This window comes from Hyperoodon ampullatus, assembly GCF_949752795.1.
Source record: "Hyperoodon ampullatus genome assembly, chromosome: 14".
Lineage (NCBI taxonomy): Eukaryota > Metazoa > Chordata > Mammalia > Artiodactyla > Ziphiidae > Hyperoodon > Hyperoodon ampullatus.
This window is the reverse complement of record NC_136927.1, coordinates 55,685,995-55,702,137: the sequence shown is the minus strand read 5'-3', so window position 1 is coordinate 55,702,137 and position 16,143 is coordinate 55,685,995. Positions and strand designations below refer to the sequence as shown.

The 16,143-nt window shown below is 44.7% G+C and overlaps 1 protein-coding gene across 1 annotated transcript; it reads right to left on the bottom strand.

Annotated features, from left to right (window-relative positions):
* Positions 1–6,564: 6,564 nt before the first annotated feature.
* Positions 6,565–14,019, bottom strand: PROKR2 (prokineticin receptor 2; the record flags this gene model as incomplete). The annotated part of the gene is made up of 2 exons (XM_079719950.1): positions 13,542–14,019; positions 6,565–7,261 (listed from the first exon to the last, which is right to left on the bottom strand). The coding sequence occupies exons 1-2, from the start codon at positions 13,997–13,999 to the stop codon at positions 6,565–6,567; spliced, it is 1,155 nt and encodes a 384-aa protein (XP_079576076.1). The 5' UTR covers positions 14,000–14,019.
* Positions 14,020–16,143: the final 2,124 nt, after the last annotated feature.

Sequence of the window (16,143 nt, the reverse complement as noted above, 5' to 3'; positions counted from 1 at the left end):
AGTCATGCAGTTTGGGGAGGACCAAAGTACTACTGATTATTCAACCTCAAAGATAGTGATGGAATTGGTACCTGGGTGAATTAGTTTCCTATTATTGCTTTAACAAATTAACACAAACTTAGTGGCTTAAAACGACACAGGTTTATTCTCTTATAGTTCTGGAGGTCAGAAGTCCAAAAAGAGTTTGTGAGGTGTCAACAGGGTTGCATTCCTTCTGGAGACTCTAGGGGAGAATTTGTTTTGTTGCTTTTTTTCAGCTTTTAGAAGGTGTCTGCATTCCTAGGCTTGTGGCTTCTTCCTCCATCTTCAAAGCACATCATTCCAGCCTCTGTTTTTGTCACCACAACTCCTTTTTCTGACTTTGTCCTTCTTATCTTCCTCTTATAAGGATGCTTGTAATTACTTTGGGCTCACCCCAGATAATACAAAATTATCTCCTAGTCTCAAGATGCTTAACTTAATCATACAAACAAAGTTCCCTTTCCCATAAGATTACATATTGACAGTTTCTAGAGATTAGGATGTGGACATATTTAGGAGGTCATTATTCAGCCTACTATACTGGGGAATAGAAGGCTCATTCAGAACTACTTCAGTGGGTTTGAAAACCCAAAGTTAAGAGATACTTTTAGCTAAAATCCTGCTTGGAGCAAAGAAGTCAGGCTCAGGTGGAGTAACGTGAGAACCAGAAATATCAACACCATGTATTTCTATGATTGTTATAATAAGAATAACCATGGAGCAGAAGCTGGGGTTGTCCTTTCATTAAGTGAAGCTCAGATATCTGGAAAGCAATGGCCTAATTATAAAATAAAAATACTGTTGTGACAATAGTGTAGCTGTGGGTGGCAATGCTTTCATGGGTCAGCTATGGACCCCCCCCACCCAGTTTTCTGCTTCTTCCCCCTGACAATCCCTCAACTCTCTGCAGATGGTAGATGGTGATGATAGTAAGGAGGAGGAAGAGAAAGAGGAGAACTAATTCCCAGAGTTCACAGCTGCCTCTATATGATACAATAACCATTTGCTGAAATAAAATAAAAATGCAGAACTTCAGGCATACTGAGTGAGAAGGCCAAATCGTGCTTGAAGCCTTTTGCAAAATTTCCTTTTAGCTGATGTAGCTCAAACAATGAGCTCGAATGAGAAGGAATTCATCCAATTATTTCCTGTCCACTGCATATCCCCATTCAGGGGTCCAGACCTTTAATAATCTTGCCTTCTCTAGGTTCAGTCAAGTAATGGATAAAATCTTTAGATGGTCATAGATGCTTTAATCAATGTTATTCCGACCATCTATAAATCTAACTAATCAAAATATCAAAGTATTGAAAGTTTAACTGAGATAAAGAAAAGATAGAGCCTTGACATTCATGAAGAACTCATCCTCCACCTTTGGAAATCCCCAATTGTATCACTAGCACTACAGCATATAATTTCTTCCATAAAATGCAATTTTTTTCCACAGGCTGTAGCATTTGTGGAAGTATTGTGAAGCACTTCTTGTTTCTCTATAAAACTTATATTCAATTTATTCATGCCATGGATCGGAATAAGCAAACATATCATTATAGTAATGTATCTGAACTTCTATTCTCTGGTTAAAAACTATCATTTTCTTAAAGGATCCTTAACTTCTCACCTACCTAATATTTTCATTCTTTCTTCATTTTCAGCAATAGCACCAGCTTCCATCACCAAAAAGCCATTGGCTTTCTTTTAGGGAGATACACATTTTTAAACTAAGAGATATAGTCTTTCATGATTTCAATTTCTTTTCCTCTTTTCTCTCCATCCCAGTCCCCAATCTTCTGCTGCTTTTTCATCCTTGTTATATGTGCAGTGTTGGCTGACACGACACTTGGATGTATGGAGAAAACATAGCTTCTTGACTTTTCTATCATTGATCAAAGCTTTATGAGTCCCTGTCTCATTGGGAGGTAGAGAACAAACTTAAACTTAGCTATTAATAACATCTAGTCTTTTTGAACTTAAGTATACTCCATTCAGCTTAAATCACCCACTTTCAGATAAATGAAATGTTTTGGATTTCAGCCCCTTCTCCTTACTCCTTTCAAATATAGTGGAGCTAGGGACTGGAAGGGGTAGGCGCTGTTTTCTTCTTCCTGTGTGGAAGGGACTTCCCCTACATCATTGTCTCCTTCCTGAGGGTCATTAATCTTCCCGGTTCAGTCTCAATGATGGAAGGGCATCTTCTTTATGCTATGGAAGATATCCTGTGATTTGAGCTGGCCAGGTACAGTTGGGAGTCCAAGATGGCTAGAGACTTGGAGTCACAGAAGATGAAAATACTCTGGAAGGAATCTGTCTTCTAAATTCTCTCCATTTTTGTGCTTACAGTGTCTCAACCTCAACATGGAATTAATCATATATCATTTCAAGAGTCGCTTTCAGATTCAGGCTTGCACTCCCATTTTTGGGCAGCCAGCACAGAGACTGGATGAGTGGGCAGAAGACCTTCTGCCACACTGGACCATCCCTACTGCAGAGTTCAGTCAAAGTATTGTGTCAGGAACCTGCCTAGGAGCTGGATCCAGAGCTGGTAACTTACAGTCAGCATTAAATGAGATTCTGGAAATGACCTCTTTCATCTCAACCTGTGACTCATATGTGGAAATTCAGTTAACAGAGGGATGGAAAGACCTTGCATCTATATAACCTTCTGTTCCAAGAGCTGACCACCAGCTTCTTGGGGGCAAGCCCCTGCCTACTTCCCTCTATTCGATAATTACTTATTCTTTTCAAATTCCAATGAATCCCTCACTTCCCGCCAATTTGTTATATCTGAAGAAAGTGCCAAACACATTTTTTTTCACACCAGCTTATCTCTTGGGAATATTGCCCTGTATTTGGAGCTCTTTGAGCATCTGTAAAGGAGTAAGTGGTTCAAGCAACCCCAGGAGGTGATGTGTAGCCTGGTTGGTGTACCTCAGGAGAGAGGCTGACCTGGTGACCAGAAGGCATTTTGTTCCTGGGAGGCATGAAGAAGGACCACTGCTCAGGATCAGCCAGCTGGAACTTGTGTGATGATTGCACACTCTGGCCTTGGACTTGCTTTGCCTTTGAATATGAGAAAGCACTTTTCCCCACCGCTTACTTTTCCTAGGGCCAGGGTCCCCTCTTCATAATCTGCTTTCCCACATGGCTCCAGCACCACATCTAAATAGTTCCATGTATATTCAAGCCAAATGTGCTCAGACCTCTCCCTGAGGGGGCATTTCTCTCAATAGGAGAAAAGAAAGGCAGGAGCGCTAGAGTGACCCTGGTGTAATTCTGATTTCTCTGGAACCCTGGGGTCTAGATTATGAAGTCCCTTGGATGGATGCATTCTTTGCTTGCCAGAAGGAAGGAAGGTATCTTTTGTGCAGTTTAAGATTCTCCCAGGAGGTCAGAAACCACTTTAAATGGCTTTTTAAACATTCTTAGAGGAAGTCCCCTCCTTTGGACACAGGAGGGCAGTTACTGAATGCAGTTCACTAGACCAGAGTGAGACCTTGGGGCAATGTTTTGGCTCCAGCAAATGTTAGCGTTAGCTGTGCATCCTTAAGCAAGTCATTTCCTCATTTGAAATTCAGATCTTCTCACCTAAGAAAGGAGTGAGTTGTGTTACATGTCCTAAAAGGCCTTTTCCTGCTTTGGGGTCCTATTGAGGTGTAGGTGTGTCTGTGTGTGTGTGTGTGTGTGTTTGTGTGTGTGTGTGTGTCTTCTTGAGCCCAAGGGAGAGATAATGGTTAAATTGAGGAGATATGATTCAAAGCCAAAATTTTCCCCTAGAAATAGAACTACTTTAAGTCTTCTAACCACCTCCCATGTGTCACTTTTTCCTTCAGAAGTCTGCAGTTGGTTTTTATCCATGAAGGGCCTGAAGCCATCTTTTGATTTCTTTAACTTGAGAATCAACTTATTTTTGATGTTGGATGCTGAAAGAAAAATCTAATAGCTTTATCACAAAGCCATCCTTCTCTTATTCTGGCCAAGGAAATGGATCCATTTTTCCAAAGGAGATTAAATTTCCAATACATAATAGTATATATGAATGTTTATATATCTCAGTGCATTAAAAGTATCTTAAGCTTAGCATTAATTAGTCTTGAAAAGTGTAAACACAAGTGCAATTAATTTATTACCTTAACACCAGTTAGAGGAATGAACAGTCTCCATGCAAACAGCAGTTTTCTTTAAACAAACAAGATGATTTTAAAATGAAAGGGTAACGTGAACATGAAGTAGCGGTTCTTTGATTTATTTGCATGAATGAGTACACTCCTGGGCTGGCAGCTTGAGGGACGTGACCAAGATGAGGCTGGTTGCTGGTGTGAGCTGCCACTATTCTAAAAATGCCTTCAAGAACTTCCTTCTCTGTTTCAAAGTTGAATTGTTTAAATGGCTATTACTTCATTGATATCTAAATATACTAACATATAGAAGATTAGCAGGGAAAATGCTTCAACAGTGTGGTTAGGATTCCATATGTTAATTATTTCATTTGATAACAACATAACACTTTAATTCACTGGAAAATCACAAATCTCACCAATATTTACAAAAGTTGTTTCAGTTAAATTTAAATGAAGGGAGAATGGTATGTTTTAGTATAAAAAGGAAAAGGAGACTGAATTCTTTTGACAGACACAATTGGTAACAGTCTACTCTTAAAGAATCATCTTTAGGAGAAGAGTCAAGACAGGGGTAATAAATAAAAATGCAGTTATCATATTTGTGAAAATGCAGATAACCCCAAAATATTTACTTGCTTGACTTTAGAATGCATTGTGTAATTTTGTCTAATCAGATTTTATAAACAATTTGGCTTAGCCTAATGTTAAAGTGAGTTTGCATTTTCTGAGGGTACAATGATTGGGCTGAAGGTGAATCTGCTGGGTGGTGATGGAGGAAAATGTTGGTTGAAACGTCACTGTTGGATTAAAAACACCAACAAGTAATTAAACACACACACATACACACACACAGACAAGCAAACAACTAAATAACCTCTTCACTATAGAAGAGCAGGAATTGCCCAAATGTGGGTCATTTGGGTCAATCCTAAACCATTTGTATAGACTCTGCTTCAAAATGAATCAGGAAGAAATGAAGACAACTACACACAATTACCATAGATGTGTGATAATACAAACAGACTTAGGCAGCCCTGGGGTGTGCTGTTTACCAACATGCAGGGAAGACTATCAACACTTCTATGACCACAGGCATACTGAAAGTTTGGGAGGTGGGGTGTGGGTAACTGAGATTGTGAAGTTGAATCTTTTTGATTATAACTCAGGACAAGGATTCCTTTTTTGCCCTGATGTAGATGGACTGCACTGAGAAGAGTTCAGGGATCACTGGTCCATAGACTAAGGATGAAAAAGTGGGAGTGTTTCTCCATAATAAGCCACAGTGGATGGGGTCCAAACAAATCATTCAATATCTCTTATCCATTCTCATCACTTGTATAGTTGAAAAGCACTTTTACAAGCTATGACCTCAATGGGCTTGCCCAACAGTCCTGTAAGGCAGGCAGAGAAAATATTTTCATCATCCCTGTTTCGTTGAACAAAACTGAGATGCAGAGAGAGTAAACATCTAGGTCACATGAGATAGGACTTGAACCCAGGTCTTTGGATTCCAAGTAGAGCTCATCTTTGCAAGAGAGGGTGTGTTCTAGAAAAGTGGCCCAGGCCTTAGCAAAATGGCCACACAGATTATGTTCATTGCCAGTGGCAAACTCCACCCCTTTCTCTGTCCCCTTCCTCCCTGACACTAGAGCTGCTGACATCCTTCACATTAAGATTTCAGGAACTGGATGTGTTCCTCATTTCAGGATTGTCTGTCTTCACCCAAAAGAATGATGAGTTTTCAAGCATCAGTGGAAAAGAAACTTTTTTGTTTCTTTCCTTTGAAATTACACCATTATAGATAACCAATGACCTGGTTATGAGAAAAATTCTTTTCTGGCAGCCAGAATTCTAGAGAATGTTCTAGGGAGGTCATAAGATCTGAGTGGGAAAGCTCACTGTGATGGCGTGAATTGTCTTCCCATGAGGCTGTAAACCCCACACTCTAATTCATCCTTTTATCTCCATTGTGCTGCATTCTGTAGGCTGTGACTTTCCTGCACTGGCCAGATACAGAGTGAGGGAAGATGAAGAATGAGTCTAGATAACTATCTGTGGCCTCTGTTTGACCACCTAAATATCTGGATATAGCTTGATGACTCCAATGGCTTCTGCCATTTCATTTTGCTATTTAAATATTTTTGCACAGTAGGTAATCAGTAAATGTCAGCTCCTGTTGCCCTTATCTAATCTCACTGTTGTGGTTGTGCACACAGTAGGTGTTGAGCAGGTATCAGTAAATGTCAGCTGCTGTGGTTTGTGTCTAGTTGCATTGCATTTTATGACTCCAGAAGCATCCAGCTCCTTGAGAGCAGTGAGGTGTGAACACAGTTGCCCTTTCCCCAAGCAGCCTGTGAACTTGGTTATTGGTGAATTGTGCTCCAAGTACTGGCTTTTGGGTTTTCAATTATGAAACACCAGTGGGTCACTTCAGCCTGATACAATCCCCCTCTTCCGTGGCCAGCAGGCCGCTGGTTTTGAGGTCATGGTCAGCGCTGGACTTGCTCCCGCCGTGGGAGGGCCGCCAGTGGAGCAGCAGCATCTTCTTGAAGTACTTCATGGTGTTGTTCTTGACGGCCACGAAGCAAACGGTGTTGATCATGCTGTTGCTCATGGCGATGCACTCGACGACGTAAAAGGCTGTGAGGTAGTGCTTCTCCTTCACGAATACGGTGGGGAAGAAGTCGCGCACGATGGTGAAGCCGTAGAAAGGCGCCCAGCACAGCACGTAGGCCGTGAGGATGCACATGAGCACCAGCACCGTCTTCCGGCGGCAGCGCAGCCGCTTCCGGATCTGTTCTGTCTGGAAACCAGGGACCGCCTTGAACCAGAGCTCCCGGGAGATCCTGGCGTAGCACAGGGTCATTGTGACCACCGGGCCCAGGAACTCGATGCCGAAGATGAAGAGGAAGTAGGATTTATAGTAGAGCTGCTGGTCCACTGGCCAGATCTGGCCGCAGAAGATCTTTTCCTGGCGTTTGACAATAAAGAGGACGGTTTCCGTTGTGAAGTAGGCTGATGGGATGGCGATGAGAATGGATACCATCCAGACCAAAGCAATCAGGAAGGAGGCTGTTTGATAATTCATCCGTGGTTTCAAGGGGTGAACGATAGCGAGATATCTGGTGGGGGAGGGAAGCTATCAGTAATAATGGTGTGTGCTTGTAATCATTATTGTTTTTTAACTAACCCAAATACCCACAGTAGCAGACAAAATGGCACAATGACTCCCCACGTACCTATTTTCCAGCATCAACGTGCTTCATCTTATTTTAGCGACATCATTTGGCATTTGGAGGAGAGGAGTGATTTAGTGTAAACAGCATAGGATTTGGGTCAAACAGACAGAATAAATCTTGGCTGGAGTGAATCACTCAGTCTCTCTGAGATTCGTTTCCTCAAATGTAACATGAAATAAAATGACACCTACCTTGCAGGGCTGCTGTGAATATTAAATATTATAATGTTTGTGAAATGCTTGGCATGTACTAGGTGTGGCATGTACATGTGGCCTATCATGATTATAAGTCCTATGGATACCACCTTGGCTTTCCAGCTTGCCATTCTGCCTAAGAACATAATTCTTTCAAAACTCTTCAATCCAAATATCTTCTGGTGTAGAGGTGAAAGAAGAGCTGTGGACTAGGAATTTCTCTCTCCTCCCCTCAGGTGTCATCCCGCATTACAGAGCAGGAGCTGACTAAGGGTAGAATCTGAGGAATCTAGTGAGATGTAAATGACTTGCCCAAGCTCACTTGGTGCAGGGAACAGAATCCAGGCTCCTGATACAGAACTTTTACACCCACCTCCCTGGGCTGTCTCAAGCTCAGATGAGAAGGTGTGTAAAGTTGCCTTGACACCATAAAGCAGCACACAGCATAAAACTTTTATCCTGCTCTTTCCAATGAGCACCGCTGCCTGGGAAAGAGGTTGGAGCCCTTAGTGGGAAATGAGCTCATTTGTGTAGGTTGAATACCTTCTTTCCAGAAAAACCTAACAACACCTATTTAGGTAATTGAGTGCCCTGGAATCATTCCTGTGCATTTTATGGAGTGAGAGGAAAAGGTGGTGGAGGAAGGTGGAAGAAGAGGTGGTGGAGGAAGGTGGAGGAAGAAAAGAGGCATGAGGTACCCCTCATGTCATATCAAGAAACAATATAACCTTGGAAATGAATATGTACCTCTTACCTGGAGCTTGAGTCAGGTTACGACCAAGAGCAGGAAGTCACCCACAGAAATTCTATCCAATTTACCCTTCTATTGTAACTAGACCCTTTGGTCACCTTTCCAAGTTTCTGACTTGACCAAGAAGGCCTTCTGCCATGTTATTTTTGTCTGTCCCTGGCAATATGTCTGTCATGAGATTGTTTTATTGGCTCTTGCCTTCACCTTGCCCACTGGCAGCTCTGACTCTATAGACTTCAATTAGGAGATCTCATGGCAGCCTGGCTCTCCCCAGCTTGCAGCTTTCTGAAGACATGAGATAAAGTTGCATCTCATCCCAACCATTGGCTGCACCCTAGCTGTATATATTAATGAGCAGTGCTTACTGGAGTTCTTCACCCATCCATGGGACCCAGATTTTCCAAGTTAACCTGCATGACTTGCCTGGGTAGCACAAGGCTCACAGGGCTGGAGATTGGGACAAATGGGCTAGCCAATCCTTCACTGGGGCAGGGACATCTCACAATCACCGTTTCTCTGTGGTACTGAGTGTATCAGCTTCCTGTTGCTGCTATAACAAATTACCACAAACTCAGTGGCTTAAACAACACAAATTAATTATCTTACAGTTTTGGAGGTCAGAAGTCTGACATGTGTCTTACTGGGCTAAAATCAAGGTGTTGGTAGGACTGTGTTCCTTTCTGGAGGCTCTGAGGGGAAAATCTCATTTGTTTCTTGTCTAGGGCTGCCTGCATTCCTTGGCTAAACGGCCCCTTTCATGTTCAAAGCCACCAGTGACCAGTCAAGCCCTTCCCACAACACATCACTCTGACACTGACTTTTATGCTTCCCTCTTGCACATCTAAGGACCTTTGTGATTACACTGGGCCCACCTGGATAATCCAGTCTCATGTCCTTATTTTATGATCAGCTAATTAGCAACCTTAATTCCATCTGCTATCTTAATTCCCCTTAGGCATAACGTATTCTGGGGATTAGGATGTGGATATCTTGGGGGCGTCATTATTCTGCCTATCATACTGAGTCCAAAGTCCTTAGATAATGCAGAACTAATTCAAGACTTAATAACTCTCTCAGTCTGGTTCTTGCATGAAAAGTATCTCAGTAACCAATGCCAAAGAGAACTTCCACAGCCCTGCTTAATCTGTTGTGAACTCCTAAATTCTAATTCCTTATCCTATAGGATGCTCCAAAATTCAGAGTTGTCATCAGCTAAATAATAAAATAAAGAACACTGACCTAGGTATTATTCAGAAGCCCTGGATTTCAGCTGTGTACCTAAATTCTTGAATAAATCACTTATGCTCCTGGGACTTAGTTTCTTCATCTGTGAAAGGGAGATAAAAATAACTTTACAGACAACCTTGCAGGCTTTTTGAAAGATTCTATTTGAGAAGGTAAAGGTACATAAAGCATGGTGGAAGCTATAATACTTTGTTTAAACCCATCTTTTCCCATGACTCATTCATTGGCAAGAGGGATATCTGCAAAGTCTTTGTTGCCATCTATCTGCTTGGATGTGTGCTTCTTGAGGTCAACACTCTTTTTCTGGGTTCTCTATGACTTCAAATATCATCCCTTCTAGGCCCTCTGCACATGAACCTTGCTCTTCTGCTGCTGCCTGTGTCAGGGTTTGCAGGTTTGTCTAATTCTGAGTAGGATGTGGTCCCCATGACTACAGATACAAGCCCATTATTTAATATTAGTGTCATCTCAGCAAAAGTGAGAGTTTGGCCATCATCCATCTTTCTCATCATTTTGCCTTGTTTTTCAGTTTGTCTGAAACTGAGTGAGAAAGAGGGGTGCTATTTATTTATTAGGGTCCTGGATTGTAAGGGCTGAAATTCCATATGCTGCTTTGACATCTACAGGGCCCCAAAAGCCTAGCTGTGGGTTCCTTTGTTTTCACCAGATATACCCCTCCACCCAGTGAGAAAGGCTCTTGTCCTGCTAGTTCCTCTATCAGTGGGAACAGCTGTACCCCCAATCCTCAACCTAATGGGTTTCACCTCCCTGCCAGTTGGCAAAATCATTCAAACAAGTCAATCACATCCCCCCATGGGAGCCAAGGGTCACCTCAGCCTCTTGTCACTATAGACCCTGCTGCTCACATCCCCTGCTGGTTCATTCTATTCCCAAGCACAGCTCCCACGTGACCCTGCCTGGTGTGCAGTGTTCTCCTCCCCTGGGCTGGCAGTATATGAGACCAACCAAGTGCTTTCACCCTCATTGTTCTAGTTTCAGGTGTTGTGTGTTCAGTTATCTACTACTATTTGTGCTGGAGAGTCCTGCGTTCATCAATGGGGTGAATAGGAAGTGGTCAGAATAGCAAACTTGAATTGCAACACCTTCCTCATGAAGCGTTCCCAGACTGCATCACTAACATAATCATCTGTCTTTCTCTGAGTTACTCTTCACTTATCACTAGATTATTCTAGTTTTTGTGTGGAAGAAAATCTCCCTGAGGTCAAAGACTGTGTCTTCTACTACTTTATGTTTCCATACGCATAGGTTGGGCACACAGTAGAACCCAGCAACCTGTGGATCTACCAGGTTGTAGCAGATGCTGTTGGTGCCCCTCTATTATCCCTTTGCTTTTATCACTTCACTGCATGCCTGTCCACTGCCACCTGCTAACACCTGCATTTCTTTGTTGGAAGGCCTTCTCTGGCTTCCAGAGTCCTCTTGGTAACTTGCACAGAATTTCCAGAGTGGCCCTCACAAATGACTTATGAGGGTTGGTGTATAAATATCCTAGTTCCCTCCCACCTCTCACTCCTGGGAGAACTCTGAGGTGTGATCTACACCAGCTCCAAGAGTTCTGTGGCAGGAATAAGCATCAGTTGTGCACAGTGGAAACTTGTTCAATAACACAGCTTGTATTGACTGCCTTCCCTTGTCTGCGTCATTTCCTATCTCCCTATAGGTGCTTACTGAGGGCTACCTGCACATGAATCCTTGTCTCAGGGTCTATTTTAGGGGTAAACTAAACTAAGGCACAGGTTTGAAGCTCTGTGCTAAGCACTATGGAAGCATGAAGATAGAAGTGGTTATTACGCTTAAAACACAGTGTCCTTTGGAAAAGACCGTCTGTGTCCCCAGACACAGCATGAGATTAAAAGACAGATTGGCATCAGATTACAAAGACTCTGGGGTGCTAGACTCAGGATTTGGCATGTGTTCTATAGGCATTGAAACTTTTGGAGGTTTTGTAAGGAATGAGATATATTAGAAAGACTCTTCAGTGGTGATATTCTGATGCTTAATATGGATGACTCTAGATTTCAAGGGAAAGTCAGGGGCTCCTGAAGGGGTGAAGAGACAAGTTAGAGGAGCTTTATGATGGTCCAGCCATGACTTGCCAAGAGATGAAGCTGGAGGGACTATTGCCAGGACCTGGTGTAGGGCTGCACCTGGTGTAGGGGTGTGTGGGTGGCAGTAGAACAGGGAGAAAGGAAAAGGATGATGGTAGTATCTCCTGCTTGGGTGACTGGGAGATGGTGGAACTGCTGACAGAGCTGGAAGCTGACTGAGGCAGAGCTGGTTTGGGGTGGAAAAGGAACCACTCTGTATTGTAAAAGAATGGTTGCTTCCTGAGAATCTCCCATGTTACAAAAGAAAGAAAGAAAAAGAAAGAAGAAAGAAAGAAAGAAAGAAAGAAAGAAAGAAAGAAAGAAAAAAAGAAAGGAAGGAAGGAAGAAAGAAAGAAAGAAAAGAAAAAGAAAGAAAGAAAGGAAGGAAGGAAGAAAAGGAAAGAAAGAAAGAAAGGAAGAAAGAAAGAAAGGAAAGATAGAAAGAAAGAAAGAAAGAAAGGAAGGAAGAAAGAAAAGGAAAGAAAGAAAGAGAAAGAAAGAAAAACCCCACAACTACTTTAGGAAGACAAAGGTGTCAATGGAACAAAGGTGATGAGAACAGTGGTAACTCACTTGAGTAAGCATCAGAATCATTCAGGGATTGGGTAAAATGTAGATGCCTAGGCCCTAGCCCAGGGGATTCCCATTCAGTAGGGGCCCAGGAACCTGACTTTGTACCATTGTACCAAACATACTTTGTATCATTTCCCCTGGGGAATTTTGTGCATTTTGTTGATAGGTAAGTTTCATAAACACTGGGTTCAGGACTTACGAGCCTCAGAGTTGTGATAACAAAATTGTTTTTTCTTGCAGGAATTAAGTTATAAAAAGGAAGATGCCTCTTATACCTGTATGTGTATTATATTATCATAAATGAAAAATAATCACTGGGTTGATTAAAAAGGACCACAGACCTAAATAGCACTGAGAATGAGGGAAAAACTGGAGTTGAAAGGAGATAAAAGGGAAAAAGATGATTAAAAACACATCATCAAAATGAGCATAACTCACAATGTTAGACCAAGAAGATGTGACACAAATTGCCCTCCTCTAACAGAGCCACTGGTAGTCCAGTGCTGGCCTACAGCTATTTACATAAATAAAACATGTGTCAGATTTGTCTGAAGCTGCTATTAGAAATTTTACTTTATAAATTTACAATAGATCAAGGACTTACAGAACATCGCATGCAAATATATGCAAATAAGCACATGGATATATGCAAAAAAGAAAGGCAAGAATGTCCTTCCCTCTTTTTTGCAACTGAACCCTGTAATCTTATTTTAAAATCAGCTCTGCCACAAAGTCATCAAAAACAAGAGTACATACTGTATGGTTCCATTTTTACAAAGTTAAAAAATAGGCAAAACTAAACTATGACGCTAGAAATCAGATCAGTGGTTGCCTGGGGTGGGAGGAATGACTGGTAAGGGGCACAAGGAAACTTTCTAGGGGATGGAAATGTTCTATATCTTGATTTGGGTAGTGGTTACAGGAAAAACTTCGCACATGCTATCTTGACTGGAAGCTGCCCTGGCTAACCTAGTTAACGTGGCTTCTAAGTAGTAACCTGCCTAAACTTGCTGCTTTTGCTTTTGTGTTTGGTGAGGTTCATGGTTATATGACATTCCTGTATCTGAAGCAGATGTGGTGTATGGGGGCATGGCCCAGAGCTGGGAGGCTCAGGAGCCTCACTCTTGTCCACATTTGGGACAACATGAGCCACAACTGGAGTAACCAAGTCTCCTTTTGCCTCGATAGATGGGCACGCATTTGAATCTGGAGTAATGCCAACTTTTAAAACTGAAGTGAGGAAAGAGGCAACCTGGGCCACCTCCATCTTTACCCCTACCCAATATCCTCACCTGTCGATAGCGATGGCCAGCAGGGCATTGGTGGAGACGTAGAGTGAGACGGTACGCAGGTAGTTGACAGAGGCACAGAGCACATGGCCGTGCTCCCAGGAGAGCTGGCGCACCACATAGTAGTCCATCTCGAAGGGGCAGCAGACAATGGCCACCAGGAAGTCGGAGATGGCCAGGTTAGCAATGAGCAGGTTGGTGAGGTTGCGCAGCTTCTTATAGCGGGCAAGGGCAGTGATAAAGACAAAGTTGCCAATGCCACAAATCAGCATGATGCCCACAAGTGCTACCCCGATAATAATCTTGGCTGCAAAGAAGGTGTGAGTCTTGGTCATATCCTCATCCTCATCTAGAGGGAGGTCGTAATCACCATAACTGAAGTTGAAGGGGAGGGAGGAGGCATGGTCTTGGGGTATACTGAAGTTGGTTGCAAAACTAGTGTTTCCATTCTGGGCTGTCATGGTGAAGCTTGCCAGTGAGTGGTATGCAGGAGTCTCTGAGTCTGAGTACTGTGAGCTGGGGGTCCAGACCCTCTGCTTTCATGAGGTCAGAGATCCTAGCACCCTGCCCACATCTGTGGGGAACCAAGACGCCATCATGGATCCTGGAAGGAGACACAACCAGTTGATAAAATATAGGAGAACACCTGGTAGCATCCTCCCAGAGTCCCCCCAGGTATAGGCCAACCAGACACAGTGGGTTAGAACCCACAGACAGAACTACCCATGGCACAGAGGGGAGGACACATGAGTTCCGGAAATTGGGAAACCCTCTATTGGCTGTTTGGCTGTCGAGAGGGACTGAGCATGGGATGGATTGGACTCCCCAGAGACACCCAAGAAGAATGTGTATCTTTGCCCTTTGTCCAGGGACCAGGACCAGTTTGACTGTCCAGTCCCCCTCCCCACAGCAGCCCCCACAGGGGTCTTCTGTAAGTTTTTCCCAGCTGCTCAGGCAGCTGGCCCAGGACTCTATGGCAGTGACAACATTGTGCCAGCTGTTGGCCAGGGACAATGAAGCCAGAGGAGGGGGATACAGCAGCGTCCTTCCTCTAAAGCAGGGACTGCTCCCTCTGTCCTGGCCAGTCCACAGACTTGGAAATCACCATTTTCACATGGACAGGCTGAGTCAACTTGGGCCAGTGATTTATACTCTCTGAATCCCAGTTTTCCCGTAAACCAAATTCCTGTTGCCTAGCCCAGGGCCTGGCACAGAGTAGGAGCTGGATAGGAATCTGCTGAAGGAATGAATGAGGATCCTGACCAGGACTCTGCAGGTGGAGGGGCCTGTGGGTGGGAGGGAATTCTCCTGCTGCGCTGCTGGGCCGCTCTAGAAAGAAGTCCTCTGTTTGCTTCTCTTCCCTGTCTCCACTCTTCTGAGCTGTCCCTTCACCAGGCCCCCAGCCCCCCTTCCAGAATCAGCCTTGATTGGGAGGTACCACATCTTGTCACCAAAGTCTGTGTCCTCTGAAAGTGGTGGCTGCTCCAAGGCCTCGCTTAACTGAAAACAGCCCCCCAAGGGGGGTGGGGGGAGTGTCAGTGAGGACCCAGGAGGGCCTGAGGGCTGACCTGTCTCTTATGGCCTAAGTCCTCTACATTCTTGGTGCCTCCAGATGCCCGCAGGGGAGGAGATAAAGTCTCTGAAGTACTGAGCCCTCAGGAGATTGGGCACTATTGGGTTCGCTGTGTCTGACGGACTGGAAAAAGAACCCAGATCCAGCACCTGCGAAATGGGGTTCCCGGCCATCCAGCCATGAACCCACCTTCGCCCACCTCTTAGCACACCTGGAAAGGACTCCAAGTGTGGGGGCTGTGGGATGCTGGAAGCAAGAAGTGGACCAAACTGGACAGTAGGTTTGGCCCAGCCCTGTGAGAAGAGAGGGAGAACGAAGGACAGAAACTGCTCCCGGAAGGGACAGCAGTCGCAGGGTTGCGGGGACACTCCAACCTGCGGCGCGCCTGCCTACTATGTACCCGAGGGGAGGCTCAAAACCGCAGCTGGGGGCGTCCTCTTTTTGGGACGCATCTCCGTTTCACGCGAGACCCCAACCCCCACAGACACTGCTCCGTCTGAGATGGAGAAGCGGGAGTTGCGCCCTGTCGGCTTCTACGTTCGGCTGCTCTTCGGTCCCGGGACCCGCTAGGAGACAGCGGGCGCCCGGGCTGGAGCAGGTCCCCTCCCCGTTACCGCTGGATGCACTCCCTGCCCTTGACCAGCCCTCTCCAAGATCCCCGTCCTTCCTCTCCCTTATTAACCACCCGGCACGGCCGCGCGGCTCCCGGAGGCGCTGCCCCGGCAGGGGCGGGAATCGTCGGAAATTTAAGCTCGAGAAGCAAAGCCTGTGGGACCTCCGGGCGGGAAGAAAACTGGGGGTGGAGGGAGGAGATGGTGAACGGGAATTTTCCCAGAGACACCTCCCTTTCGCTGCTCACCTTCCCGAGGGTGCCCCCCGCCCACGCCCTCCCCTGCAGTTTGGCGCCCTTCCACCCACTGGCTCCCTCGGTCTGCGGCCTCACTGCCCAGTCCCAGCCTACGGTCCCCGGCCCGGTCATCTGCCGGCACCCACTCCTCTAGTGCGAGCCAGCCAGGGCGCAGCCCTAGGGCG